This window comes from Pararge aegeria, chromosome 3 (assembly GCF_905163445.1).
Source record: "Pararge aegeria chromosome 3, ilParAegt1.1, whole genome shotgun sequence".
NCBI lineage: Eukaryota > Metazoa > Arthropoda > Insecta > Lepidoptera > Nymphalidae > Pararge > Pararge aegeria.
In genome coordinates this window covers 19,504,733-19,532,652 of record NC_053182.1, presented here as the reverse complement: position 1 = coordinate 19,532,652, position 27,920 = coordinate 19,504,733, and the positions used below count along the sequence as shown (strand labels likewise).

The window sequence follows — 27,920 nt, the reverse complement described above, 5'->3', positions numbered from 1 at the left end:
GTGGCAAGCTCTAGGGGAGGCCTTTGCGGAAACGCAAGACAATCTTAAAATCGGTGTCAATGAGACTATTCAATATTAAAGTTTATTAATAAGTAACTTTAGATTAGGATAAATTTCATATTTTATTTTTGTAAGATTGTTCAATAAAGGCTATTTAAATAAAGGTTATTATTATTTCTATATATATTTTATTTCAATAAGATTAAGATTCCCCATAAAATTGGAAAGGGACCACACAGCAAACTTGCGCAAGGTCTTTGCGAAAGGGAATCCGATACCCGACACGGTTCGGTTCCCAGATGGCGTTGGCAAAATTCTCAGCTCATTTATTCATGTATGTAATATTAATAATACTTCCTACGTTATAATCTAGAATAAACGTCATGCGTTTAATAAATTCTTGACCCGCCGTTACCGTAACCGCTGCCAGAATCAGCAATAGCGGGGCTGCCGGGGACTAGGGGCTGTGGCTTTCTTTTCTCCATTCATACAAAGATTTGCCCGGTAATGACCTGGATGGGCAGGCGGGTTGGTCATCGCAGGGCTAGACTGATAGCACCGGCTTCGCTGCTGCCCGACACCGGTCTGTGCCATTTATTCAGTCTAGCCAATTTTAAGTGGTTATACCGCCACTTGTCGGTCGCCAGAGCCTCGTCGGTTAGACGGCAGGGTGCACCACGTGCTTATGAGGTTGACATTTTGGGAGGCTGACTAGTACTAGCCTCCCACTTAGCTCGGAGAACCGATGGACATTGGGGTCTTAGGTCCTGGAATGGCGACCCCGCACGGGTAAACGCTGCGTAGGTCGGCCCCCAACGAGGTGGACAGATGACATCAGGCGAGTAGCTGGAAGCCGTTGGAGGCAAGCGGCCCATGAACTGGCGGCCCCACATATTGTGGAACTGCATACAAAAGAACTATGTCCAACAGTGGACGTCTTTACACATATCTTACCAATAGAACCTGAAATTTAAAACACATTACATTATTTAATACTAAATATTTTCAAATTCAGGTTGGATAGAAGCAGGCGTCATATTTCGGAAATCCATTATACATTTTGAAAATTAAGCTTAATTTGCTATAGTCCGCGAAATGCTGGAGAATATTTATGGTGTCATTTATAATTTTATCAATCCTTATACTCCACACCAAACAGATCTTCGGCAATGTACCCTCCACGCGCGTTTCACTCAGAAACCGGAGCATCCTCAGGAGATGTTGACTTTACAATTATTGATTCTCAGAGATAGAGATGTCTATTCCGCCATTATCATCTAAATAGTCAGTGGCGTGTGCATAATTCCAATAAGATGTATTCACACTCGAATGCTTTAAATATATGTGTGAATTTTAGATATAAACTCTATCATGAACCTGGGAGATTGTGACCAAATTTATCTTCATATTGCAATAATAATTACTTAAAGTCCAGAAAACATTGATCTACCAGTAACTCCACGTATAACTTGGCCCCACTAAAGAGCTATATTTAAATCAATATAATTATTTTACGCAACATTTTCAACTAACATCTGCACATTAAACGGTGTAAGATTTTTAACGAATCTTGATACCTTTCGAAACGTTGAGAAGGGGCGGCCGGAGTAGGGGTGGTAAAACGAAGCGACGTTCACTGACGATAGTACTACCGCTGAGACTCCCGACGCGTGAAGCCATAGCCGAACAACATACGTTTGATAAAAAAATAACTATCAAAAGTTACATGTGCGCTAAACTTTAAAAATACGGAATCGTCTGTTAAGAAATTATAAAAAATATACGCAGTGGTCTATTTCTTTTCAAACCTAATAAAAGATCGAGCGCAAATATTCGCGCTGAAAATTTAAAAACGGAATTCTCTGTTGGTTTTTTTTTTAATTGGAAAAGTGAAGTGAACTCTGGTTAATTGGGATTCAGTGCGTGGAACAAGATAGTGCTGTGCCAGACAGTGTTGTGTGATGGTACTCTGCCGCTCTATCGTTTGAGAGTGCAGCATGAGGGGTAGCGTTTATGCTTTTCTGTTGTTGGCGCATGCTGTGGCCGCCATCACTGGACCCAGGGTTAGTACTGATTGATGGACAATATTCTCTTAATTCTAATGACAGTTATTATTTTTATTTTTCATATTGGCTTCTAGTCTGGTAAATGGTATACATATAAAAATCACGAAACAGTGTTTGTTATCGAAGTCATTCGAAACGGCTTAACCATTTCTGTGATTTTTTTTGTGTATTTGATGTGTCTGTGTGTATATTACATTCACGTCGTAGGTTATTTTTTTTTGATAGTTTTTCTGCATGATTTTGCATCCTAAAATAAGTGCGAATTGTGCGCTTAAAAACATAAAATAAGTGCGAATGAAGTCGCAGCCTACAACTAGTATAAATTATTTAGTTCAAAATTATGGATTAGGCTTTAAGGGTTTAGGGCCATAATGGCCCTTGGTACAAGTCACTTTTATAATACCTATATTAAGGACTTAAAAATGTTTAATCTATTTTTTTATAAGTAACAGCTAAATATTTTGTATGTTCAGAAGTGTTCAGGAATTATTAGTTCAATTAAAAACATATTTTCACGTTGCCGTTGCTAATCGAGGGAAAGCAATATTTTCTAAATATTAGATAGAAATTACTAATTAAATTACTTATTACGTTACTCTGCGGAATTCCATGATATATTATGATTAATTAAGCTTAATTTGCATAAGCAATATTTTCGTCTATGTACCTTATAAAACAAAATGTTTTTTACTCTTACCACTTTTTGACAATCTAGCACAGCGATGTGTGGCGTGACTGTAAAAAAGTGTAAAATCTGGTCAAATTAAACCGTACTGGAAGCCTGGTAAACTGTCTATTTTTTACGGAACCCTAAAAGTAATGGATTTACAATTTTGTAATAAGAGGGAAGGGCCCTTATTGAGAATCATAGACGCTCTTATGAATTTTTTCGTTTATATTCATATATAATATATATATACGAAAAAAAAAAAGCATAAGACGCTAGGGTATCGAAACTCATGAAAACCAGAACAAAAACACACAAAAAAGTTACTGGATTGAAAAACGTGACGCCATCTGTGATTTATCTATTTTAATCAACATAGTAGAGCGAGTTAATTCGATTTGTAAAAAAGATAAAAAAAGATAGAAAGTTCCTTTGATAAAAGATAAGTGGAAAACAAACTGACATCACTGTTACGGGTGGTTACGCCATCTCAACCACGACTTTGGAGTTATGCACGAGATAAACATAGAATGTTATGTAAGTTCTTGATTTTTAACTTCCGACCTTTTACGGAAATTGGATTGGCTTTGAAAAATAGCCCGCGAAAGCTGTACAAAGAGGACATGAACATTTGAAAATGGCGGTAAACAGCCACCATATTCATCATGATCATTGTCGTCATCATTTCAACCGATTGAAGTCCACTTCTGGACATAGGTCTTTGGTAGAGAGCTCCAAAATCGACGGTCCTGGGCCGCACGTTTTCAGCGGCTCCCAGCGAGTCGTTTGACGTCGTCTGTCCATCTAATTGGGGGCCGACCAACGCTGCGTTTACCTGTGCGGGGTCGCCATTCCAACACCTTGGACCCCAACGTCCATCGGTTCCCTGATCTATGTGCCCTGCCCATTTCACTTCAGCTTTGCGACTCGCTGGGCTATGTCTGTAACTCTGGTTCTTATACGGATCTCCTCATTCCTGATTTGATCACGTAGTGACTAGTGATTCTCCCAACATTGCTCTCTCCATGGCCCGCTGAGTGAATCTACTAAGCCTTCTTATGAGGCCTATATTAAACGACCGCCATATTGAGTTTATTTAAAAAAAAGTATGGCTGCATGTTCTAGCACGCGACTCTTACTAGACGTTGGAAAAATTTATTTAAAACCCTTATTAATTTTTTCACCTTTATTAAAAAGTATGCCTAAAAAAAAGACAAATATATTATCCGAGAAGTTAGGTGGAGGTTTTGGACCTATTATGAACCATTACCTTGATCACTCAGTGACTAATAGATGTTCACCGCGGTCTAGTTTAGATTATCTTATTAATATTTAGTTTGAATAGTGACAATTTAGATGTAAATAAAAATGTTCTCTTAATAGGAGACAGTTTGAATGTCAAAAAGCATCAAATTATAAGATGCATTGATAAATTACTAGCTTTACATGATAAAACTAAATGTAAATTCGTTATGTGTGCCTTTCCTTACTGTGGCACATTTAGTTCAAAACAGAATGAACATATTTATAATTTAAATTTATTAATTTATAACCTGACATGCCGTCATAGTGACGCAGTTTTTTATTTTGACATCAATAAATCCATGTTATCCCTATTGTCTACAGATAGTTTAATTTTATCTAAGAAAAGTAAGCATCACTTGGCATCTTTACTAGCTTACAACTTGAATGATACTGTTACAAGTATTGTAACTAAGTCTATTGACACCTCTACATATTGTACTTCAAGTACCACCAATATTTTTATTATTGACCCTACTTGTTCTAGTACTATAATTAATTATTATATAAATTATTGATGAGATATTGATGGCCTGCTGAATTGTTAATACCACACTTATATGGTATACCTAACACCAAAACCCAAAATAAGCATATCTACCCGATCGGAAAATGTGTTTAGTAAATATGTACCATTTTGTTTAGTAAATTTGTGAAAACCTTACTGGCTTATTGTAATTATCTTATCTAAGGTTGTAACTATGTAAAATGTTTACTGTTTGGTTTCCAAATAAATAAATAAAAGTGTGAGCCGTCACGGGACGCCTGGCAAATGATGACCATCGAAATTGTTTTTTGTAAGTTATTGCAAATGTTGCATAATGAAAAAATAAAGCATTACAAATTTGTTCCACAAATAAAAAAAAATACAACCACTCCACCTATGTTTCACATTAAAAAAAAACAAGATCATCTCAACCGTGGCGGTATGTAAAGCGCATTTACTTTCTTCTCACAATAATTCCCCCAAGTTCAAGGCGCTACGTTACTACTTTATACTACGTATTATAATCTGAACGCATGCATATCGCATTGCACGCACGATCAATGTTATATGACTTTGCATAATTTTATTTTTATGAGTTAGTAGTAAGTTTTGTTTGTTTGTATGAAAACTTTAATGCACAAACACATTATACTTGCTTACTTACAGAGTGGACACATACATTCATTTGATGGCCGATTGGCGCAGTAGGCAGTGGATCCTGCTTTCTGAGTCCCAGACCGTGGGTACGATTCCCACAACTGGAATTTTTTTCTGTGGTGAACATGAATGTTTTTCAGTGATGTTTATCTGTATTTTATAAGTATTAATGTATATTATTCTTTAAATTATTAATCAGTCATCTTAGTACCCATAACACAAGCTACGCTAACTTTGTGGCTATATGACAATGTGTGTATTGTCGTAGTATATTTATTTATTATTTATTTATTTATATACATAAGAAACTTCGAATAGAAAATGGCACGTGCAAAGGCGGTCTTGTCGCTAAAGCGATCTCTTCTAGACAACCTTTCGCGTAAGGAAAGAGGAAGGAACGACAATTTAAGTTTTATTTATCATAAGCAGTATTTATGACCTTGTCCACCTGCCTGGCTCATTTTCGAGCATTGTAGTCGAACAAACGAGAGTTCCCGGGATCGAAGCCCGGTAGAGCAATTAGGGAATTTACAACTTCTGATGTTCTCTGGTTTGCTCTCTGTCTTAGACTGTGCCTACTTACTACCAGTTTGTAATATATTTCGTTACGGGCGCCGGGATTAGGGTAGCGAGGGTGTTGCGTCTAGAATCCTGAGTGTAACGAGGGTTTTAGGGGCGCCCAAAACGAAGGCACCTTTAAGCCTGAGAAGAGAGTTGAATACTCTACTTTTCGCACCTCGCGAGACAAAATAAAATCAAGTTTTGGCGAATTTTTTTTACAACCATACTCTATGGTTCGCGTTTCACAGGCTCTTGTGAAGGACAGGGACGCCATCATACTTTACAGCGAGATAGAAATATTAGGATGAACAGATTTTATACAGATACGCCGTGCGCTATGTTCCTTATTGAAATCATAAAAGTAACTAGTGAGTCCAGTACGACATTACTTATCCGCTATGCCGGATGTAGAGACGTACTTGAGTTTTCAATAATGGGCTATGTATTAAGGCACTGTTCGTTTTTTTACACCAGTCGCTTAACTGGTATAAAAAAGTTATTTCGAATCTTCAAAGCTTTAATTTCTGGTCAATAAGAACTCTATAGACTCTCTGGCTAGGATAAATAATAAATAAATAAATAAATAATAAATCTTTATTTAGAAAAGTTACAATGGCACTTAAAATACTAGCAAGGGTGGCACTGCAATAGTAAAAACTGTGCTGCATGTACCACCGCCCACCTCCGAGTTATAGTACAGTAATTATACAAATGTTCCACTAGATTTAGTGTTTGTGTGTGTGTGTGTGTGTGTGTGCGTGCGAGTGTGTGTGTGCGTGTGTGTTTGTGTGTGTTTGTTTATATTATAGATACTCGTACGTACTACAGGATGGTTAGGGATGTCATATATTTGATATAATGAACTCTTAGCTTTAAAGGCATTTAAAGAAAATGATCTCATTGATTCCGTGTTCACGCGCAGTAATTTACAATAATACAATGTGAGCCTTACTTCACTTCACATATTTATTAAGGCGTATTAATTTTCGTTAATTACTTGACAGCGGTGAAAGTGACCGACAAGTAATTATATAAAACTAAGTGCTTGTTCTTCGCAGGTACCTACGTAAAAAACATTTCACATTATTAATTATGCATGAATAGGCTAAACTTTGGGGGCCTGATACGTGGCATAACATTGGAATAGTAACGCAGATTTTTTTTCTTACCCTAGCATTCGGAAGGTGTGTTCGTTGAAGTGTGACAAAACACAGTTTTAACGTTATGCTGCGTTTATTAATTAGGGCCAGAAGGTAAGTAATATTTAAAGAAGTTTAAATTGGATTTCCGTGAAGCTATACATCTGTCGCGAGTAGTAGGCAATCCGAGGCGATAGCCGTACGCATCGGTTGTCTACGCTTCACATACCCTGCTTCTGTCGCGCACGTCTATCGCACGCCTTGCTTTCCCGTGTTATTCATCCGGTGAACAAAACCTATTTATAACTTAACTATTTTAAATAATTAATCTTACATCCAACGAAATATTTCATGATGTTGCTGTTGTAGATTTTAGTATTTGTTTGTATTAAGAAGCTTTTAGTCGCTTATTACCAGTCTTTTTTTTGTAAAAACAAATAAAATCTAGGTATCACATAGCTATACAGGTAGCATACTAATTTTAGGCTTGTCGAAATAGTTATTTATGTACAGAAGCAATAACATTAGTACGAATGACAAAAGAAAGGGGAAAGGTATTTGCGATTTAATTTTTTAGCTTGGAATTATAAGAGTTCTGGACAGTTATACTGAACAAATTATCAGAGAGCGGTAACTACAGAAGTCGGGCGTACGCGACAGTCGCGGGTAGCTGTTTCTGTTGTGAGCGTAATGATATTTTCTAAATGTATCTTTATAAAAGGATTGGCAAGTTGCAGTAAGCGCTTAAAACCTTCTTAATGCAAACAAACAATAAAACATTAAAAAATAAACTATTGAAATACAAACAACAAAACATTTAAACAAAACTATTCCTGTAAAAAGAAAACGCAGCGCACGAGTCGCGAACGACTGTCGCATTGATCGACGGAAGTAGGCAGATTCATTTATCGGTGGAGCCAAAAGTAAACGAGTTTGTCAAAAGGATGTAATAAATACAGTGTTTTTTGTCTAGCTATGTCCGGCGTACTAGCATGTCGAGATAGTATCGAAAGGCAAAGAAAATAATATATAGGTCTATTGTATCGTTACTTACAATCAGGTAGATCGTCAAGCGTAAACGTATTTTCTGTTTAGGTTTATGATCACGCCATTAACATACTAGCAGTGTAATCTAGATGCATTTCGAATTAGGCACATCATTAAATATATATTAAAACTAGCGGACCCCAGCGCCATCTGTCGGGCTAATTTGTGAATCTAAACCATCCAGGGTGCCACCCAAACGTTTATAAAAAAAATCATTCAAATCGGTCCAGCCGTCTAGGAGGAGTTCAGTGACATACACACGCACACAAGAAATATATATATAAAGATAGCTGCTGCCCGCAAAATCATACGTGTTTAAACACACAAGGTTTAAAAACAACCGCATAACAGCTGCAGAGATCTTTGTACATACATACACAAGAGATAACATTGCAATAAATTTGTCGAAAATATTTTTATTCTGTTACTGAACCTAAATTATTTTGATCAAATCAAATTATTAGTATTACAATAGATTACAATATTAAATGTTCAAATATTAAAATATTCATCATATCGAGCCATTGTCGGCCCACTACAGGGCACGGGTTTCCTCCCACAATGAGAAGGGGTTAAGGCCATAGTCCACCACGCTGGCCCAGTGCGGATTGATGGACACACCTTTGGGAATATTATGTAAATCTTTCAGGCATGCAGGTCACGATGTCTTTCCTTCACCGTCGAAGCAAGTGATATTTTTAATTACTTAAAACGCACATAACTTAGAAAAGTTAGAGGTGCGTGCTGGGATTCGAACTCGGCCCCCCAAAAGTGAAGTCGCCACCCATTGCGCTATCACCGCTTATAGTAGGCCTATTTTAAATAAAAAAAATTAATTAAAATTTTGAGTTTTTAAATTGTACTATTTTAGATTTAAATACTTATTAAAATCTATAACAAGATGTTTGGCAACAAAGTTAAGTTATGTTTTAGCCGCATGAACAGATACATTAATTCCTGGGTGCTTTTCTATTTGCAAGACTAATATTGTAGCATTATATACCACATCACCTATGGCACCGAAACATGGTCGCTAACTATGGGCCTCATAAGATGGCTCAGAGTCACTCAGCGGGCGATGGAGAGAGCTATGCTCGGAGTATTTCTAAGTGACCAAATCAGAAATGTGGAGATTCGTAGAAGAACCAGAGTTACCGACATAGCTCAACGAGTCGCGAAGCTGAAGTGGCAATCGACGGGGCACATAGTTCGGAGAAAGGATGGACGTTGGGGTCCCAAAGTGCTGTAATGGCAGACCGCACTGGTAACCGCAGCGTTTGTCGACCCCCAACGAGGTGGACAGATGATTAAGCGCGTCCAGGTAGCCGCTGGATCCAAGCGGCACAAAACCGTGGAATTTTGAACCATACAAAAGATCTATGTCCAGGAGTGGACGTATTTTGGTTGATATGATGATGGTGATGAAGTACCACTTCACTACATACGTGGAAACCGATTAGGAGTACAATTGCCACTCTCCTTATTAGGTCTGTTACTATCGTAGGCTGCATCACTAGCAGAACAGATCGGCTAATTTGTTGTGTAAAATAAAAACGTCTCTTGCGGCAGTGTGCGAAGAAATAAAGCGTGGCCACCGCCCATACAATACTACTTATTGCTAGCGGGCATGGGACAGTTGTCAGCCTCAGCCACACGCGAGCGATGTTCACGTACTATCCTAAGCCACCTACTTTCACCTTTGCAATAAAACATGCTGTATCATATCTATACTTTTATATACTGAAGCAGTTATAGCCCAGTGTGTGTGTAAGGCTTCGATTTCCTTTCGTGGAGACCGAGTTCGAGCCCCGGCACGCATCACTGACTTTTCGGAGCTATGCGCGTTTTTAAGTTATACTTCTTTGGCGTGAGAAGATACAAATCTTTTCAAAACTTCCATCTTACGCCTTACTCTACGTTTTTAGAGAAAACGACACTAACAATAGAAAAATGGTATTAAAATAATTGAAAGTTTTATTATAACGCATTATATCTCATTATTAGACAACCAAGATTTACTGAACGTTAAAATATGAGATGTTTACACTAATGGAATCAATTAAATCACCGGAATGAGCCCGCATATTATATTAATTTCGACTAAAGCTAACTTTGTAGTGTCGGCTTTTTGGGTGGTGTGAGCGCACATCGTAAAAAGTGAGCTGGCGGACGATGTATTCCCCTCTCACTTGGTTTCGCAGCTACCTTCATCCTGTAAAACACATTTCGTTACATCGTATAATTTCACTCCCATGACTTTTTCCTAACGAAGCTAATGAAATATAACTTCAAAAACTTAAGTAGTAATACTCTTTTAAACTTGCGAAGTTGCTCAGAACGGAGAATCAGCTCTATTTCACCGTTACGCAACCCGCGTCAACGGATCCTACGCTATGCGACACTTCCGCGAGCGTTGCGGTCTACATTCTACTGTCTAGAGCTCATTGCGTAAACTGCATAATACCGACCATAGTGCAATCTCTCAAAGAGTAATCGATACTCGAGTATTTGTTAAGCAAGCCCGAGTAAAATACGGAGCTACTTAATACGCGTGTGCTAAAAAAATATAGATATGGAAGACCATGGTATTCCGATATTCACTTCAATACCCACAATGTTCAGGATGGCACTTAGATCTTTCATTAATTAACAGTATTATTGAAGCTAAATACCTAGTTTCTTAGCAGTAATCATTTATTCTCATGACTATTATTCTTCCTTCCTATTAAAGTATTCATTTAATAAAAGACATCTTTAAAGCCCACCAACCGGCTTTAGAGCAGTGTTGTGGGTCTGTACTCTATAAACCTGACTTCCCAAGGAGTGAAATAAAACAACTGGACTGACTCTAATACTGTATATTAAGCTTCTCTATAATTCATATTACTTGCTACCTTCAAATGACTCTACTACCAGTTCGGAATGCTGTCTTCGGCAGAGAAGACCACTGGCAAGAAACTCTACCGTTGCTCTTTTATTCAATCAATTAAAACAACTTATCAACACAATTACAACATTGTCATATGCAATAACGCTAGGCCCTTTGATACAAGACATATTTTAAGACAGGTAAAACATAACTACTATTATCACTTATAACATCAGGACTTTTGGAACAAGTTGTTTGTATAGAGCAACCTCTGCTACATAAACTGTGTATAAAGTTATGCTAAGGCTCCATATATGATACCTAAATAAACCAAAGGATGAGATATACTTATCTAATGCAACATCAGGTACAACCATAGTACCAACAACTTTTAACAACTCCATCACCAGTACATACGACTTGTTTCGCCACAACAATATTTCTTTAAGTGTATCGTTTCCATTATAAATCATCTCAACCCAATTTGTGACGTTCTATCCACAATACTTTACTTAATCTCCTTTTCTTAATTAATTCATTTTTTAAATCCGTCCTCACTTTTCTTTGCCGCCAATCTAACTTGTTAAACTCGCGTCTCCCGCCATAGATCCTATATTTTTCTTTGACAGTCTACTAAAGGCCATTATTCTATTTTCAATACACTATCAATGAGTATACAAACTATGATTTGTTGATATATTTAATATAATCATCGGGTTTATCATAGATAAAGTGCTATAATTCCCTATTTCCTAACACGTGCATTGACTAAACAGTACGTCGCATATAAATACCCTACTAGAAAATACTGGTCTTAAATATCAGGGATATAAAGACTCAAAAAATTATATACCTATCTCCAGTGGCGTGCACTTCATGCATGCACAAAAGCACTGCATACCCAAATTATTTTATATAACTTGTATTGGAGGGGAAATTTTTCATTTTATGCCATGTTCCTGCTTTATGCATACCTGGTCGAAGACCCTGTGCACGCCACTGCTTATCTCGTATTAAAAAACACAATTACGCATTTTATGTCGAAACTAATTTCAAAATGAAAAGGTGATTTTCAATCGTCGTTCCTGATCAACTTCAACCGAATGACATCTACTGCTGGACAAAGGTCTTTTGTAGAGTGTTCCAAAATCCACTATTCTTTTCCAATCCAACTAGCTACTTGTTTCCAGCGGCTACCAGCGACTCGCTTATTATTTTCTGTTCACCTCGTTAGGGGTCGCTTAACACGGGGTGCGGGGTCGCCATTCCAGCACCTTAGGTCCCAACTTCCATGCCACTTCAACCTCGCGATTCGTTAAGCTTTGTTCTACTCTAATTCATCTAAGAATCTTCTCATTTTCGATATTTTCACATAGAGATACTTCCGGCATAGCAATCATCATTATTAGGCATAAAATACTAAACCGTACAAAATAAAGTCATTTTAATTCTATTGACAATTTTATGATTAAAAAAATTGCTCTTTACAGCATGGTATTTGGACGTATAGCTTAACATGTTGTTAAAAATAAAACAAATAACGCGTACGGGAGTGGAGTTTACGTCTACGAGTACAGTACCCGCGTAACGTTTAAACCAGCGGGGGACTGTGAAGTTAGCTATAATTTACTTTAGACTTACGGCATCGCAGAGTATCGTGACTACATCTTTACACTCATCACATAAGCTGTTATGAGATCTCTATTCATGAAAGACGTTTTTTATTCTAATGGCGGTCATATCGCTTCTTAAGCAGTTCTCGTCAATTCGGATTACGAATTAGCTACGAGATTAGGCACGCGACGTGTTTACTATTGACATGGATAATAATTCAATTATTCTTAGTTTTATGCGATCGCTTGAATGAATTTCAACGCTTTTAGAATTACTTAAGATGTGATACGACCAATGTGACAGCGACGGGCGCTGTGTCAGCAAAGGAAGGATGTTCGATAATGTAACGGAGGATCACATCAAAGTAAACATCTAAATCAAATCAAATCAAATACATTTTATTTTACACCAAAGACAAAGCAATAAAAAAAAACATTATCGAAAAAAGGAAAGAAAAGGTAAAATAGGCGGCCTTATCGCTTAAAAGCAAAATCTACCAGGCAACCTACCAAAGGACATGAAGTTAAGAAGAAAGGTTAGGGTGTAAACCAAATAATACTTAAATAATAAACATAAATTATAGAAATAGATCATCATCATCATCATCATCTCAACCAATGGACGTCCACTGCTGGACATAGGTCTTTTGTAGGGAGTTCCACAATGCACGGTCCTGGGCCGCTTGCCTCCAACGGCTCCCAGCTACTCGCCTGATGTCATCTGTCCACCTCGTTAGGGGCCGACCTACGCTGCGTTTACCGGTGCGGGGTCGCCATTCCAGCACCTTAAGACCCCAACGTCCATCGGTTCTCCGAGCTATGTGCCCCGCCCATTGCCACTTCAGCTTCGCAACTCGCTGAGCTATGTCGGTAACTCTAGTTCTTCTACGGATCTCCTCATTTCTGATTTGATCACGTAGAGATACTCCTAACATAGCTCTCTCCATCGCCCGCTGAGTGACTCTGAGCCTTCTTATGAGGCCCATAGTTAGCGACCATGTCTCTGATCCGTAAGTCATCACTGGCAACACGCACTGTTCGAAGACTTTAGTCTTCAGGCACTGGGGGATTTTGGACGAGAAGATGTCACGAAGTTTCCCGAACGCTGCCCATCCGAGTTGGATTCGGCGGTTTACCTCTTTCTCGAAATTGGACCTACCTAACTGGATCGTGTGTCCTAGGTATATATACTCGTCTACAATTTCGAGTGCAGAGCTCCCAATAATTATTGGGTGGAGCGGAACATGAGCGTTGGACATAATTTTCGTCTTGCTCATGTTCATACGAAGGCCCACCTGTTGAGAAACTCTGCTGAGGTCATTAAGCATCGCATTAAGGTCTTCCAGAGTCTCTGCCATTATGACTACATCGTCGGCAAACCGAAGTTGAGTGATGTACTCGCCGTTAATGTTGATGCCAAGCCCGTTCCAATCCAGAAGCTTAAAAACGTCCTCCAACGCAGCGGTAAACAGCTTCGGGGAGATAACATCTCCCTGTCGCACTCCTCGCTGCAGTTGGATCGGTTTCGTAGTCTGGTCCTGTATACGGACTGACATAGTGGCGTTTTTGTACAAACACTTCAAAACTTCGATGTACCGGTAGTCAATTCGGCATCTCTGTAGTGACCTTAACACAGCCCAGGTTTCCACCGAATCAAAGGCTTTCTCATAGTCCACAAACGCTAAGCAAAGTGGCCGGTTATACTCTTGAGTCTTCTGTATAACCTGCCGCAGCGTATGTATGTGGTCTATGGTACTAAAGCCCTTTCGGAAACCGGCTTGTTCGGGAGGCTGGAAGTCGTCGAACCTATTCGCGAGACGATTCGTAATGACTCTCGAGAACAACTTGTAGACATGGCTCAACAACGAGATAGGTCTGTAGTTCTTCAGCAAGGTATTATCACCTTTTTTGAAGAACAGAACCACCACGCTCCTGTGCCATGCCTCTGGCGTTGTGCCTTGATGAATGACGGAATTGAACAACCGCTGAAGGACTTTAAGTATCGGTTTTCCACCCGCTTTCAGGAGTTCTGCTGTAATTCCGTCATCACCCGGTGCCTTGTTGTTCTTAAGTTGTTTGAGAGCCATACTAATCTCGTAAAGGCTGACATCCGGGATATCTTCAGTGAAGTGTCGGGTCAATTTGGCTCTAGGGTCTTTAGCCAAACTTTCAACAGGCTTTTGTGTTGAGGTGTATAACTGTCCATAGAATTTCTCAACCTCACTCAGGATCTCTGGTTTAGAAGAAATGAGACTACCATTGTCAGTCTTCAGGCGAGTCAACAGGCTCTGTCCGATAGACAGATCTCTTGCGAACACTTTCGAGCCTTTGTTGCGCTCAATGGCGACTTTAATTTTCTCAGTGTTAAAGTGTCGCAAGTCTTTCGTCTGCAACTTCGAGATCTGTCTATTAATACGCCGATATTCAGACGCATCTTTTGAAGACTGTAGTCTCATTTCTTGTCTCTTCTCCATAAGCCCGAGTGTATGGGCCGAGAACTTTTTGGTTCTATGTTTACGGTGGGTCTTAAAGAACTTGGACCCAACCGTATGGACAGTTTCCACGAGCCTGTTGTTAAGATCGTCCACAGAATCGCAGTCCAGGCAATCAAACCGGTTTTGCAGTTCCAGTTGAAAGCTCTCGTGGTTTAGGATATGAGCACGAGTAGGCCGGAGCGTAGACTTTACCAGTCTGACCCTTTCCAGCTTTACATTTATATTCAATGTGCCTCTTACCATACGGTGATCGCTCCCGGTTTTCACCCTGTTGATCACAGAGACATCATTGAATATATGCCGTTTGGTCGACATGATAAAGTCGATCTCATTTCTCGTCGAACCATCGGGGCTCAGCCAGGTCCATTTCCTGTGCGGCCGCTTTTCGAAGAAGGAGTTCATCATAAAGAGGCCCTCCTTCTCCATAAAGTCGGCCAGCATTTGGCCCCGTTCGTTCCGTTGCCCATATCCAAATTGCCCCACTCTCAGCTCTGCACCGCTTCGCTTGCCCAGCCTCGCGTTGAAATCCCCCATCACAACACTGTAGTAGGTTTTCGAGGTATGTATGGCTTTCGAAATATCCTCATACAGTGCCTCTACTTCCTCGTCGGAGTGCGCAGTTGTGGGTGCGTAGACCTGTATAACCTTCAGGGAATACCGTTTGGTTATTCTGAGTACAAGGTACGCTACCCTGCTCGACACGCTTTCGACTCGAACAATGTTGTTTACAAGGGATTTGTGGACGATGAATCCGACACCACCTTGGGACTGTTGTTCGCCCTCCCGGTAGTAGAACAAGTTGCCGGATTTTAGGATTATCATAATTTAGAAATAGATAAATAATAACAAATAAAATAAAATATACTTACCTCATATACATACATATCTATCTAGCTATATATATAAAAGAGAAAGTGTGTGGGTATGTTCCGTATAGGCTCCGAAACGGCTGGACCGATTTCAATGAAACTTTCAGGGAATCGGAGCACTCCTATTTTTGAACTGTCAAATACAGCTTTTATTTACTATGATGATATTCTATTTTGGGTGTACATGGGTGTAGATAATGATCTTCACCCGCTCGAGAAGAGAATGAATACGGACAGAAATAAATGATTTAATATTATATTATGAGACTTAAATAAAAAATTTAATGATGTAAGTTTATTGTTTAAAAAAATAAAACAAAATCTAGCCCGGCGAAGCGGGCTGGGTACGCTAGTAATATATAAAATATAGTAGATTATATAATATATACAATTTATACTTATATGTCATAAAGAAGCCAGAAAGGAAATGATAAATAGATACGCATACTAATAAGGTGGTGAAAAGTGTTTTTTAGTAGTTGTTTTAAAATCTACACAGCTTTTACACTGGCGATCGAGTTAGATCTTCGACACGCACCAGATTTTCAAAGTTATGTGCGTTTAAAGAAATTAAATATCCCCACTTGCTCTTACGGTAAAGAAAACATCGTGTAGAGTCGCAAATTATTGCCTATAAAATTCATAATTTATTATAGGCAATATTTATGAATTTTAAATTTGCCTATAAAATTCATAACTTGGCGTGCGCTGAGAAAACTATTGATGATTCATAAAAAAATATGTACTACATGATTAAAGTGGGTACCACCTACCAAAAAATCCACGAGAAAATATATCTAACTATCATAGTTAAGCCACAATACCAGCTATAAGAAATGGCCAATATAACATTACTTCCTTTAGTTGACGCGGGTGAAACCGCGGGGTATATGTAGTGTCTTTTACGACAAACACGTCGATAGTTGAGATTAGTTATGTGTTTCAGAATGATAGGCGAAGCGAAAACTGAAATAAGTAAGAAAAACTATTGCGTGTATCCGGTACACGCGAATACCTTATGTGAAACTTCGTTCATTAAGCTAATACACCTACTAATAATAACCCGAAGACTTTGTTTGTATGAGCGCGCTAATCTCGGTAACTATCAGTCTCATAACTGCAAGCAACGTTTTGGATTTGATAGCATTTAACATCACGCTTTATGATTACCTTGGGATCCGAGCATCATATATTAACTAATACAATGATTGAATATGACACTATAAATCTCAGAATATTATTACAATAACAATATACAATTGATAACAATTGAGATTATTATTAATATTTAATTATTATCATATAATTTATGTTTAAATTTTGCATGTTGATGTATTAACACAATATGTTGGAACTTTATATCCTAAACACCAATAAATAATCCATATTTAGCAAAATAAATATTTCATTTCATTTCATTGAGAATAAAAGTGATAAAGAAACGCCTAGCAATACTAAATAGAACGGGTGATGCGACGCGGTAGGCTGTACCTTAGCGATATAACTTTGTAAGGGTTAAAATTTAGAAGTCGCTAACAGATGCTTTCAGATTATAAGAGGTTTATCAAGTCGCGTTAGACTATTACATGAAATATCACTATCCAGCCCACTACGGGGCATGTCTCTCTTCAGAATGAGAGTTTCTTCGCTCAGAATCCGTAGTCCACCACGCTGGTCAAATGCCGATTGGTGATTGGCCCTCACTTCCTTTGAGAACATTATGGTAAACTCTCAGGCATGCATTTTCTCACGATGTTTTCCTTCACCGTTGAAACAAGTGATATTTTAATTACTAAAAACGCACATAACTTAGAAAAGTTAGGGATGCGTGCTGAGATTCGACCTCGGCACCGGAAAGTGAAGTCAAGCTCCTACCCAATGCGCTATCACCGCTTCAAAGCTTTTACTCATCCGAACATTCATTTTTGGCAGTAGGTATATCATTGTTTGTAAAAACTTCGCTAGTGCGATGCAGGATCCTTGTCGCGCCATCTAGTAAGGTAATGTAGAGACCGCCACAATTCTAAAACACCAATTTGCCGGCTATTATATCAATGAAGCACTAAACTGCAATTGGTATTACGAAACAGCGTTGACCTGTTTGACCTTTAAAATCAAAAGTTACGTTCAAACGAAACCGAAAGCGGGCCCGCCCACCACACACGTCATTGTGAAAGTGCCACCATAAGATCGGCATTCTACTTACTCATACATTCCTTGTTAGAGTTAAGAACTTAAGACATATTCTTGCGGAACTTTTAATAAAAATTTTGGTAAAAATATTGAATAAAAGTTATCAAATGACAAAGTGTTCATATACTCCACGCACCAGCGGCGATGTTTATAGTAATTTATCTTACAAGCTGCCAACTGATCATTTTCGTACTTTAAAAACTCGTCCACGCCGATTGTATGTTTTTTTTATTCCACTACAAATTAGCCCTTGACTGCAATTTGACCTGGTGGTCTAAGATGGTGTGCTAACCTCTTAAGGAGCATAGTATTCAGATCCCTAATCTCATCGCTACTTTTGTATAAAGATGAAGGATCGCCACCATCCTGCCAATGCCGCCAGCGTAGCCATCGCCGACGTAATCCTCACTGTCGTGACTGAATAAGAGGGCCTAGTATCCCCATATCCCCATAATTTGGCACTCGTGTAGTCCGGAGTAAGGAAAGCGGCATAGTCCGATATAAATAGTCAAAATTTTAATTTAAAACATTGATTTAAAATAGGCCTACTTCTATAAGCGGTGATAGCGCATTGCGTACGAGCTCGACTTCACTTCCGAGGGGGCGGATTCGAATCCCAGCACGCACCTCTAACTTAACTAAGTTATGTGCGTTTTAAGTAATTGACATACCACTTGCTTTAACGGTGAAGGAAAATATTGTGAGGAAACCTGCATGCCCCAGAGTTCTATATGATATTCTCAAAGGGGTTTGGAGTCCAATCCGTACTGGGGTAGCGTGGTGGACTACGGCCTTACCCCTTCTCACTGTGGGAGACCCGTGCTCTGTAGTGGACTGGTAATGGGTTGATATGATGATGAAGCTATTTCGAAACATCAAGTTTGTCATTAGTAGTGACTCTACCATCAGTTATCGGTGCCAGTAATGATGATGACAATAGCCTGTGAACGTCCATTAAAGACCACTACGACATTTTGTCGAACATGTCGCATAATGTCAACCAAGTATATGTACAAGAAACGATACATCCTGTCTGCACACTATTAACCGGTTAGAGAGTTTATCACCACAGAAAGGTGTTGCGCAATATTTTTTTTATAGGCATAGGAAGGAAAAAGTCATAAGAGACCGGTTACCTAAGACGGTTTAAAAATGCGGCTGCTTGTTATTTGCAGATCTTTCATTATGCAATGTAGATCATTTATCTATACTACCACAGGCAGGTGACAAAAATTATATCTCCCGATTATATCCCCTGACAAGTTATATAATTAACGTGTCCATCTGCTAAAGCCAGGGAATAGAAGACGTTTACCCCCGCTTATTATTACACGTATGTATATTATTTCAATATTATTTCCACTTGCGCGCCAATGCTCTGAGAGTTGTATGTACTAGATGTGCCCTGCGGCTTCGCCCGCGTAATTTTGGGAGGCAGCATACTGCTACATAGTCTACACCTATAGTATATGAGATTTTGAGATTTTGTCACAAACATTTTTTATCTTACGATATTTTTTATCAATGAAAACAAAAGTATATTATTTCTATTACCTCTAAGAATATGTATAAAAAGTTACATGAAGATCGGTTTAGTAGTTTTCGCGTGAAAGCGTAACAAACAAATTTACATTCACATTTATAATATTAGTAGGGATTATAAACCTGTGGGAGAAGATACATTTTTATCCTTTTCCCGGGGAGATAATTGTCTCCTGCCCATGTTAGCTCTGCAGAGGTCCTCAAACTCCTATCCACGGAGACAGTTTATTTTGTGCATCGATAAGTAGATTCTGTTTTAAATGGTATGCACACGGTATGCAGATAATATAAAATAAAGAAAATCTCCAGTTTCGAGTTATAATTACTTGTTGGTCCTTCCTTCACGCCCTAATAAAGCAACCAATCAACTTGATTTTTGGCAAAAAGTTACATAGACTACTTTAGTATATAGTCTAGTTAGAAAATAAACGGTAATAAACGTGGACGATGAACTCAGCTAGTTTTAAAATAATTATATTCAAATCCCATTGTCTCTGTCAATATATGTCAGTATATGCGGGTGACAGGGGCGATCGACTTTATCAATATCCCAGCGTCCCCGTCAATGGGGACGCGATTAACGGGGGCGATGGACTATATCAATATTTGTATGGGCAACGGGCGAACGGTATTCCGTGAGACAAGATCGTGCAATTTTCTCACAATTCACGTATGAGCATCGGTTAGTCCGTGACGCATCAGTAACACGAAAGTGCATTCTTTTCCACGCGGATCGGACTAGATGAGATTTAACTTACTTTTGTATTGAATCGTTTGTTATTTATATCTACTTATATATCTCTTTCTTTAAAACAACCAGATTTCGTGCTTCCGTTAACTTATAGACGTCAACGTATATGCATATGTCTTTTTCCAATTTTACGCTCCAAGATTTTGTTCTACGTATGACAAGCGGCTTCGTTTGTCCGAGCAAACGGAGTTCATTCCCACAAGTGGTCCCATTTTCATCTGATCAAGATCTTTTGGGTCTTAATATTCCAGTCTACAAACGACAACAATCATGACAGGTCGCGGAAAAGGCGGGAAAGGTTTAGGCAAAGGAGGCGCGAAACGTCACAGGAAAGTCCTCAGAGATAATATCCAGGGCATAACCAAACCTGCCATCCGAAGACTGGCCAGGAGAGGTGGTGTGAAAAGAATATCTGGATTAATATACGAAGAAACTATTATGGGCTCACCTACAGTGATTTGGGTATTTTTAATGGTAACTTCGTAAAAAGTACCATCTAAAAAAAATTTATTATAACAACACATTTTCATCAACCAGAACAAAGCTGCTTGGCGACATTCATCATACATCAATATAGTAACCTCATATGTTGATGTATGATGAAGCTATGTTTTATTTAGAAGCTAAGTTCTATCAAATCGAAGAATAGAGAAGAGATCGCTATTTAGCGATAAGGCCGCCAAATTGTACTTTCTACCTTATTGGGCTGTTGTATTTGTATCTCTGTCAATTTTCTATGTGGTGTACAATAAAAGTGTATTCATTCGTTCATTCATTCAAATCGATTTTTAATTGTTTTATAGTAAAAGAGTACATCCGGGGAAGAACTACCGACATGGTTATTTCAACCTTACCAAAGTTGTCTATCATTTTTCACGCGGCAACGGCAAAAAGTATACTCTTTAAACTTAACTTAAGAAATAAATAAATAATATTTTTTTTCACGTTTTTAGTGGGTAGATATGCAATCATATCTAAGTTATAATGACCGAGTTCTGAGCTAACAAACATAATAAAAAATCAAAAGAAATACAACCGAATTGAGATCCTCCTCTTTTTTGTAAGTCGGTTAAAAATTACAAAGTAGGTATATATCTAATTTATTGTATACCGTTCGCTCTTAAATATTAGCAAAGAAAGTATTTTCCTATTTTCCGAAACCTAAGGTTTATCTCCTTTTAGGCGGCCGATTGGCGCAGCGGGCAGCGACCCTGTTTTCTGAGCCCAAGGCCGTGGGTTCGATTCCCACAACTGAAAAATGTTTGTGTGATGAACATGAATGTTTTTCAGTGTCTGGGTGTTTATATGTATATAATAAGTATTTATTATATGTTTGAAAATTTTTTTTTTATCATTTATCTTAGTACCCATAACAATTAACACAAGGTACGCCTACTTTGGGACGAGATGGCGATGTGTATATTGTCGTAGTATATTTATTTATTTACTAGCTGTTGGCCGCGACTTCGTCTGCGTTTGATTTTGTTTTTTAATGTGGCATTCAATTTAGTTATAGTTCTAAAAAAAAATTAAGTATTCAGTATCGCTAAGCCTTAAATGATGGGTTTGCTGCTGTCCGCTGAGGAGTTCTGTCCTCTATCGCTAACCACATTCATCAGATCTAAACAAAGTTCGGGTAAAATTAAACACATATTATAACCTCTACAGTACAAAAATAATTATTTAAATCGGTTATAATTTGTCGGAGTTATGGTGTTAAATCGTCAAACACTTTCATCCCCTCTCCCAAAAGAACCGAGCTTAACGTCGTGATAAAAAGTATCCTATATTAATTCTAACACTTCCAAGAATATGTGTACAAATTTTTATGAGAATCGGTTTAGTAGTTTTTGCGTGAAAGCGTAACAAACCAACTTACATTGGCATTTTTAATATTAAGGGAAGGGAAGGGAAGGGAAGGGAAGAGATTTATCTCCTATTAAGGTTAGTCTTAGATTTAATTCCATTCTCTCATTAATTAAGCTTTTCTTTTCTTTTCAGATAGAAAATGAATTCGACCGAAGTAGACAACCAGCGCTGGGTCAGTCTAGCTTCAACGAACATCAGACGAGATTCGGACCATCGCCCTCGCTTCAGACCTTCCAAGCCCAACAAGCTGTATTAAGTAGTCCACCACCGCCGATTCAGTTCCCTCAACCCATCTTCCAACAGCAACCTTACGTTCCCCAGTTTAATAATTTGCTGCCATCTCAGAATCTACCTGTGCAGAACAATAATGGCTTCCACTTTAGCCAACCATCAAATATTAATTCACCAATAAATAACTTCCAACAAGTTCCACAACTCAATCAAAATATACCTCAACCAATCCCAACGCTAGCCACTTTCCAAAATAACCCGGTTCCTTTATCACCCCAAACGTTTAACCAAAATTTGAACATTGTACAACAGCGACCAACTCAGGCCGCTTTCCGACCAACTCTGACATCCGTTCCGAACCAAGGTTTTCATGGACCAAACCCAATTACAATACAAGCTGCACCAAACCTATCACCTCAGAACTTTAACAACGCCCAAATCCCTTTTCAATCTTCCCTGAATCAATCACCTTTGATTTCTAACGGACAAGCAGTAACTCAACTGCGGGACTATTATGAACAACAGTCAAAAGAAAATCTTGAAAAATTAAAAGAGCTTCAGGAAAGGCAGCGTATCATTCAGAAACATCAAGAGTTTGTCCAGAAACAGCAGCAAAAACAGCAAGAAAAGGTTGAGAAGCTACACGAAGAGTTTGTAAGTAAACAGGCAACAAAATCCATACCGACCTACACAACAACAGAAAGTTATGAAGATTTTTACAAACAAAATCAAGAGAAACGCAGGCCGCTGCAACCGCATGAAACAGATTTGTTTAGAAAGGCCATTGAACTTTATGAGAAGGACCACCCAACTACCACCACGACAACGACTACAACTACAACAACAACTCCACGTCCTCGACCTACCACAAGACTACGGACACGACCTCCAACTAGGACGAGAGCCCCTCCACAAGACAGAAATAAACAAAAACTATACAATGAAATAAAAGACCTGCTCGAAGAGAGCGATACTAAGGGTTTTGATGACAACTTGAGAGCTAAGAGTGTTGCCTTACTCCAAAAACCTGATATCTTAAAACAGTTGAAAGTAGCGTTAGCTGAAAACCCGGAAGATTTCAACGAGAAGAATTTCTCATCACGTGAAATATCTTTGAATGGACAGAAGTTTGAAGTAATAAGAACCACCAATCCTAATTTAATACCAAAGGGCGCGATAGCTGCCGATAGCCCAGATTTAGGTAAATTCATTCATGCTTCTCAAGAGCCCCAAAAGGAGAGTCGGTTATCATTTGAAGATTTAACGAAAGGGGTTTTACCTCCTGGCGCTAATTTTGAACTCATCAAGCAGTCTGATAATGGTAAATTGGAAGAAGTTTCCAGGATACCGAATTCACTTCAAAACAAAAAGAAAGTAACTTTCGTTTTCCTCGAGGAGCAGGATGATGGTTCGTACAAAGTGAAAGGCGTTAAAGCTAATGGTCAACAGACTGAAGAGGGTCCTGAAGTAGAAGATATATTGAACAAAATAAAGAGAGGAGAAATACAACTTCCTGGGCCGACCAAAATTTCAAACAATGCATACACATCAACTACGGCGAGCCCATCTACTCAATCGACTGAATATATTGCAGAATCATCTTATCATCCCTCAAGTTACACTAGTTACGTCACAACATCTAATTACGGAACCTCTGGGCATACTAACCCAATACAGACAACGCCATCTCCTACATATCCATCATACCGCAACTCCGTTGCTTCTTCAACAAAAGTAACTCCTGTAACACAGACCTTCCCTCCGTCAACTCGCGGTACTACAACTGAGGTTCCACAACCTAGATATGTAATCAAATCGTCTACCCCCACATATAATGTTAACAGAAACAGTTACAGCCCAAGGAATCCTTTCCACAGCACCACCGTATCAAATACTACTCCTGCCTATACAAGTAGACCTACCCCTCAAGATATTGTCGTCATTGGATCATCTAGCACAATTTCACCGAGCTATGAAGAATCTACTCTTAATTCAAACTACGCTAGAAGTGGGACCCCTGATCTAATAGATATCCTAAAGGAGAATGGTCTTTTTGCGACAGCTAAATACTTGAAGCAGTCTGGATTAGATGCAATATTGAATGAAACGGGACCCTACACAATTTTTGCCCCAACTGACAAAGCTTTCAGGACATTATTGGTGCAACTAGGTGGACCAGATAAAGCTGAAGAGAAGTTCCGCGACAATCCTAGACTGCTAAGTGGGGTAAGTACACAACACCGTGAGCTTTTACAACACATCCAATATGATACTATTCAATATTTCCTAACTAAAGTGGAGTAAAGAGTTTTCTGCCCATCGTCAGATTTCAATAACAATTGAGTAATAGGTAGGTAGTATTTTAATTACACGAGTTTGATGTTGAGGTGTTTGTACAGGGCACGTTTCTATCGTCGAGAGAGGTCATGCACATAAACATTTTCTTATTTTTCAATGATACTTAATAAGACGACATTTGTTATGTTCAGTTGCTGCTTCATCACGTTATCCCCGGTGCATTCGACGTCGGTTCCCTCCAAGATGAGATGACTGGAGTCTCGCTGGCGGGCACGCAGCTTAGAGTCAACCAGTACGACATGCACGACGTCGAGTGGAATGAGGTTCGCGTCACTACCATCAACGGTGCAAGAGTTCTCGATGACAAGAAGGATATAAACATTCCTCAGGTATATAAACAATTTTCACTATTAATTCCATTGATTTGATGAAGTTAACAGTAAAATGGGCTCATACATGCAATAATATTCTTTAGAGTATTGAATGTGGTACTCATTATCTAGCTCGGATTATTTTGGATTCCGGAAAACTGTCGTCTCCGCTCATAGGTATTCCGCAAAAAACCGATGTGTCCTTACTGTCCTAAAATTGATATATTTTGAGCTTTAAAAGTTCCTACATTCCCGACGAGGGAGTTACCGCTCCCCAGTTTAGCTTTATTTGCCTTTTGATATTAGCCTCTGGATTTTAAAGGGTTGCATCTTCCATTTTAACTTTACTTTGATTTAGATTTTAACGATTGAATTTGGTCAATAAAGTAACCTTTTAACATTTCTCAAAACCTAAGATGTTGACCTAATTCTAAGGAACTCAGTTATTACCTATTACCTACTGGATAGTCCTATTTTAAAATGTTAAGACCAATAAAATCCCCTTCCACTACTAACTAAAAATACAAAATCCAATCGGATTATTTCCCCCACTTAAAATATAAAATGTAATGGCTGTGAAAAATACAGTGTTCAAGAATGTTCTACACAATTAATTCCAGGGTATAGCTCACGCAGTAGACAGGGTAATGTTCCCGCTACCAGTAGGCGATATTGTGCAAACGCTGCAGGCAGATAGAGACCGACGATTCACCACCTTCCTCAAGGCGGTCATCGCAAGTGGCATGGCCGATATACTATCAGGTAAATTATAGAAACATCCTGAGGCGTTTTACTAAATGGAATCTAAATAATATACAAAAATAAATAGCACTTTTAAAAATTACCGCTTGACAAAATTAAATAGCATGTTCGTACCAGAACGGGTTTTCACTACAAACAGACAGACTTGCATGTTCAAAAGTGCTTATATTAAGCTTACTTTAAATAAATGAATTTATAATTTTTAAATTTGTGCTACGCAGTACGAGAACAAGCCCCATGAGCGGACGGATATCAGGGTGACCTCCTGAAATCTGTGCCGCTCATTTCATCTACTGCAAAAAGCACCTCTTTCAGTAGAAAAGGCACCACGTTGCTATTGAACAATATTTATTAATATTTCATTAGTTACACGTGCTTACAGTTTCAGTGGACAAAAAAGGTAAAATATCAAAGTCAAAGTCAAAAATATCTTTATTCAAGATGGCCCATAGATGGCACTTATGATGCGTACATTATATTTGAAATATCTACATGGTAGTGAGATGATGGCGATAACCATATGAGTAAACTAAAAACTAAAGATACGGGGGTTCTAAACGCGCCCTGGTAAGAAGAAGCCCACAGCAAACTTAACCGGGTGTTCTTTTTTGTTATCACCATCTCACATTGTCTTTTAATATTTTTAGAAGAGCAACCTGGTTAGTTATCATTATTATAAATTCAAACCTTTTTTTTTTATCATTTAATTAGTCCTTTATTATAGCTAAATCTTTATTGAACATACTGAAAAATCAGGAATTCTACAATGCGTTCTTATTGATCATCGTGTATGTTAATGTAAACATAACTTAGTGCCACCCTTTTTAAAAGGGACCTTTGGGAAAATTACTTTGAAACCTGTCAGTTAGTTGTTTACCCACTGAAGTAGGTAGTTAGATATAACAGAATTAGGACCATCTTTTATTCCAGAGAGCAAAACATACACGGTATTCGCCCCAACGGACGCGGCGTTCGCCCGTCTCCCGCCCTCTGAACTATCGCGATACTCTGAGAAGGCAGCCGCGAAGGCGCTGGTAGCGAAGCACGTGTTGCCGGGAACCTTGTACAGTGCAGGAATGAGATACTACCAGCTGCGAAACTCCATGGAGGACGCTAAACCGTTGACCTTGCAGAAGAGTTCTGGTAAGTCATTATTTCCTGGTAGTATTTTAAAAGGAAATAAAATCTACAGTACGATAACCAACAAAAAGCGGCACGCATATCCAATAAGATACTACCCTCATTATTTGAGACTCCATTTTACTGCATTTTCAAAAGCATGATAAATCAAACATGAGAGCCTTCAGCACCTACGTGTTGATCGCAATTGTTGCTTTTATCTGATCTGATATCTACGAAAAATCCATTGCAGAATTTTTAAAAATATTTATTATTATTATAATTAAAGATTTCGTTCACAACGGAACTGATAATCAATCCGTCCATCCAGACGACTTATAAGTAGAAGTTTGCCGACACAAGCGGAGCAAGATTAAAATCCCACCATAGGTTAGGTTAGGTTAGGTGATGACGATGACATTTTGCCTAAAGTGCGGCCAATCTATCCGCGGACCAAATATTATAAACCAACAAATGACAGGGCGTAAACATTCTAGATTAGGTTAGATTACTTTAGAGGTAAACAAACGCATAAAAAGGTTTATTTCAACTTTATACACTAGACTAAAATTAAAATTTATTTTATTTTTTCCTGTAAACGAAAATGTTGTTTACCCCTGCACTAAGCCTGACATTTGTTTGTTTACATGTAGTCCGCGGATAAAATGTCCGCACTTTAGATATTGTTACAATTTATCTAAATTAATTACTGCATTTCAAAACTACCCTCATTACGCAGGTCGCATCAAAGTGAACAACGCGCAAGTGGTGACACACAACATCCCCGCGACCAACGGCGTCATCCACGCTGTGGACACCCTGCTGTAACCGCGACCTACCCTAGCTACAACCCGCCAAATTAGATAAGATTCTTCTACAAAGATATAACATGAGGTGGCCTTGAAAATCAAAATTGGAAATGTTGCTTCAGTCTCCAGAGATATATATCCCAGCTAAACTTTGCAAATCATGAAATCTCCTCAGGTTTCTAGGAAAAGCCTCGCGTAAGCGA

At 38.6% G+C, this 27,920-nt stretch overlaps 2 protein-coding genes across 2 annotated transcripts; both read left to right on the top strand.

Annotated features, from left to right (window-relative positions):
• The first annotated feature begins 1,997 nt into the window (after positions 1-1,997).
• LOC120637034 lies at positions 1,998-27,736 on the top strand. The gene is made up of 6 exons (XM_039908623.1): positions 1,998-2,063; positions 22,260-24,584; positions 24,848-25,045; positions 25,648-25,789; positions 26,720-26,932; positions 27,648-27,736. The coding sequence occupies exons 1-6, from the start codon at positions 1,998-2,000 to the stop codon at positions 27,734-27,736; spliced, it is 3,033 nt and encodes a 1,010-aa protein (XP_039764557.1).
• On the top strand, positions 20,515-20,926 carry LOC120637484 (histone H4-like). The gene is made up of 2 exons (XM_039909348.1): positions 20,515-20,720; positions 20,879-20,926. Exons 1-2 carry the CDS (start codon positions 20,529-20,531, stop codon positions 20,924-20,926), a joined length of 240 nt encoding a protein of 79 aa, XP_039765282.1. The 5' UTR covers positions 20,515-20,528.
• Positions 27,737-27,920: the final 184 nt, after the last annotated feature.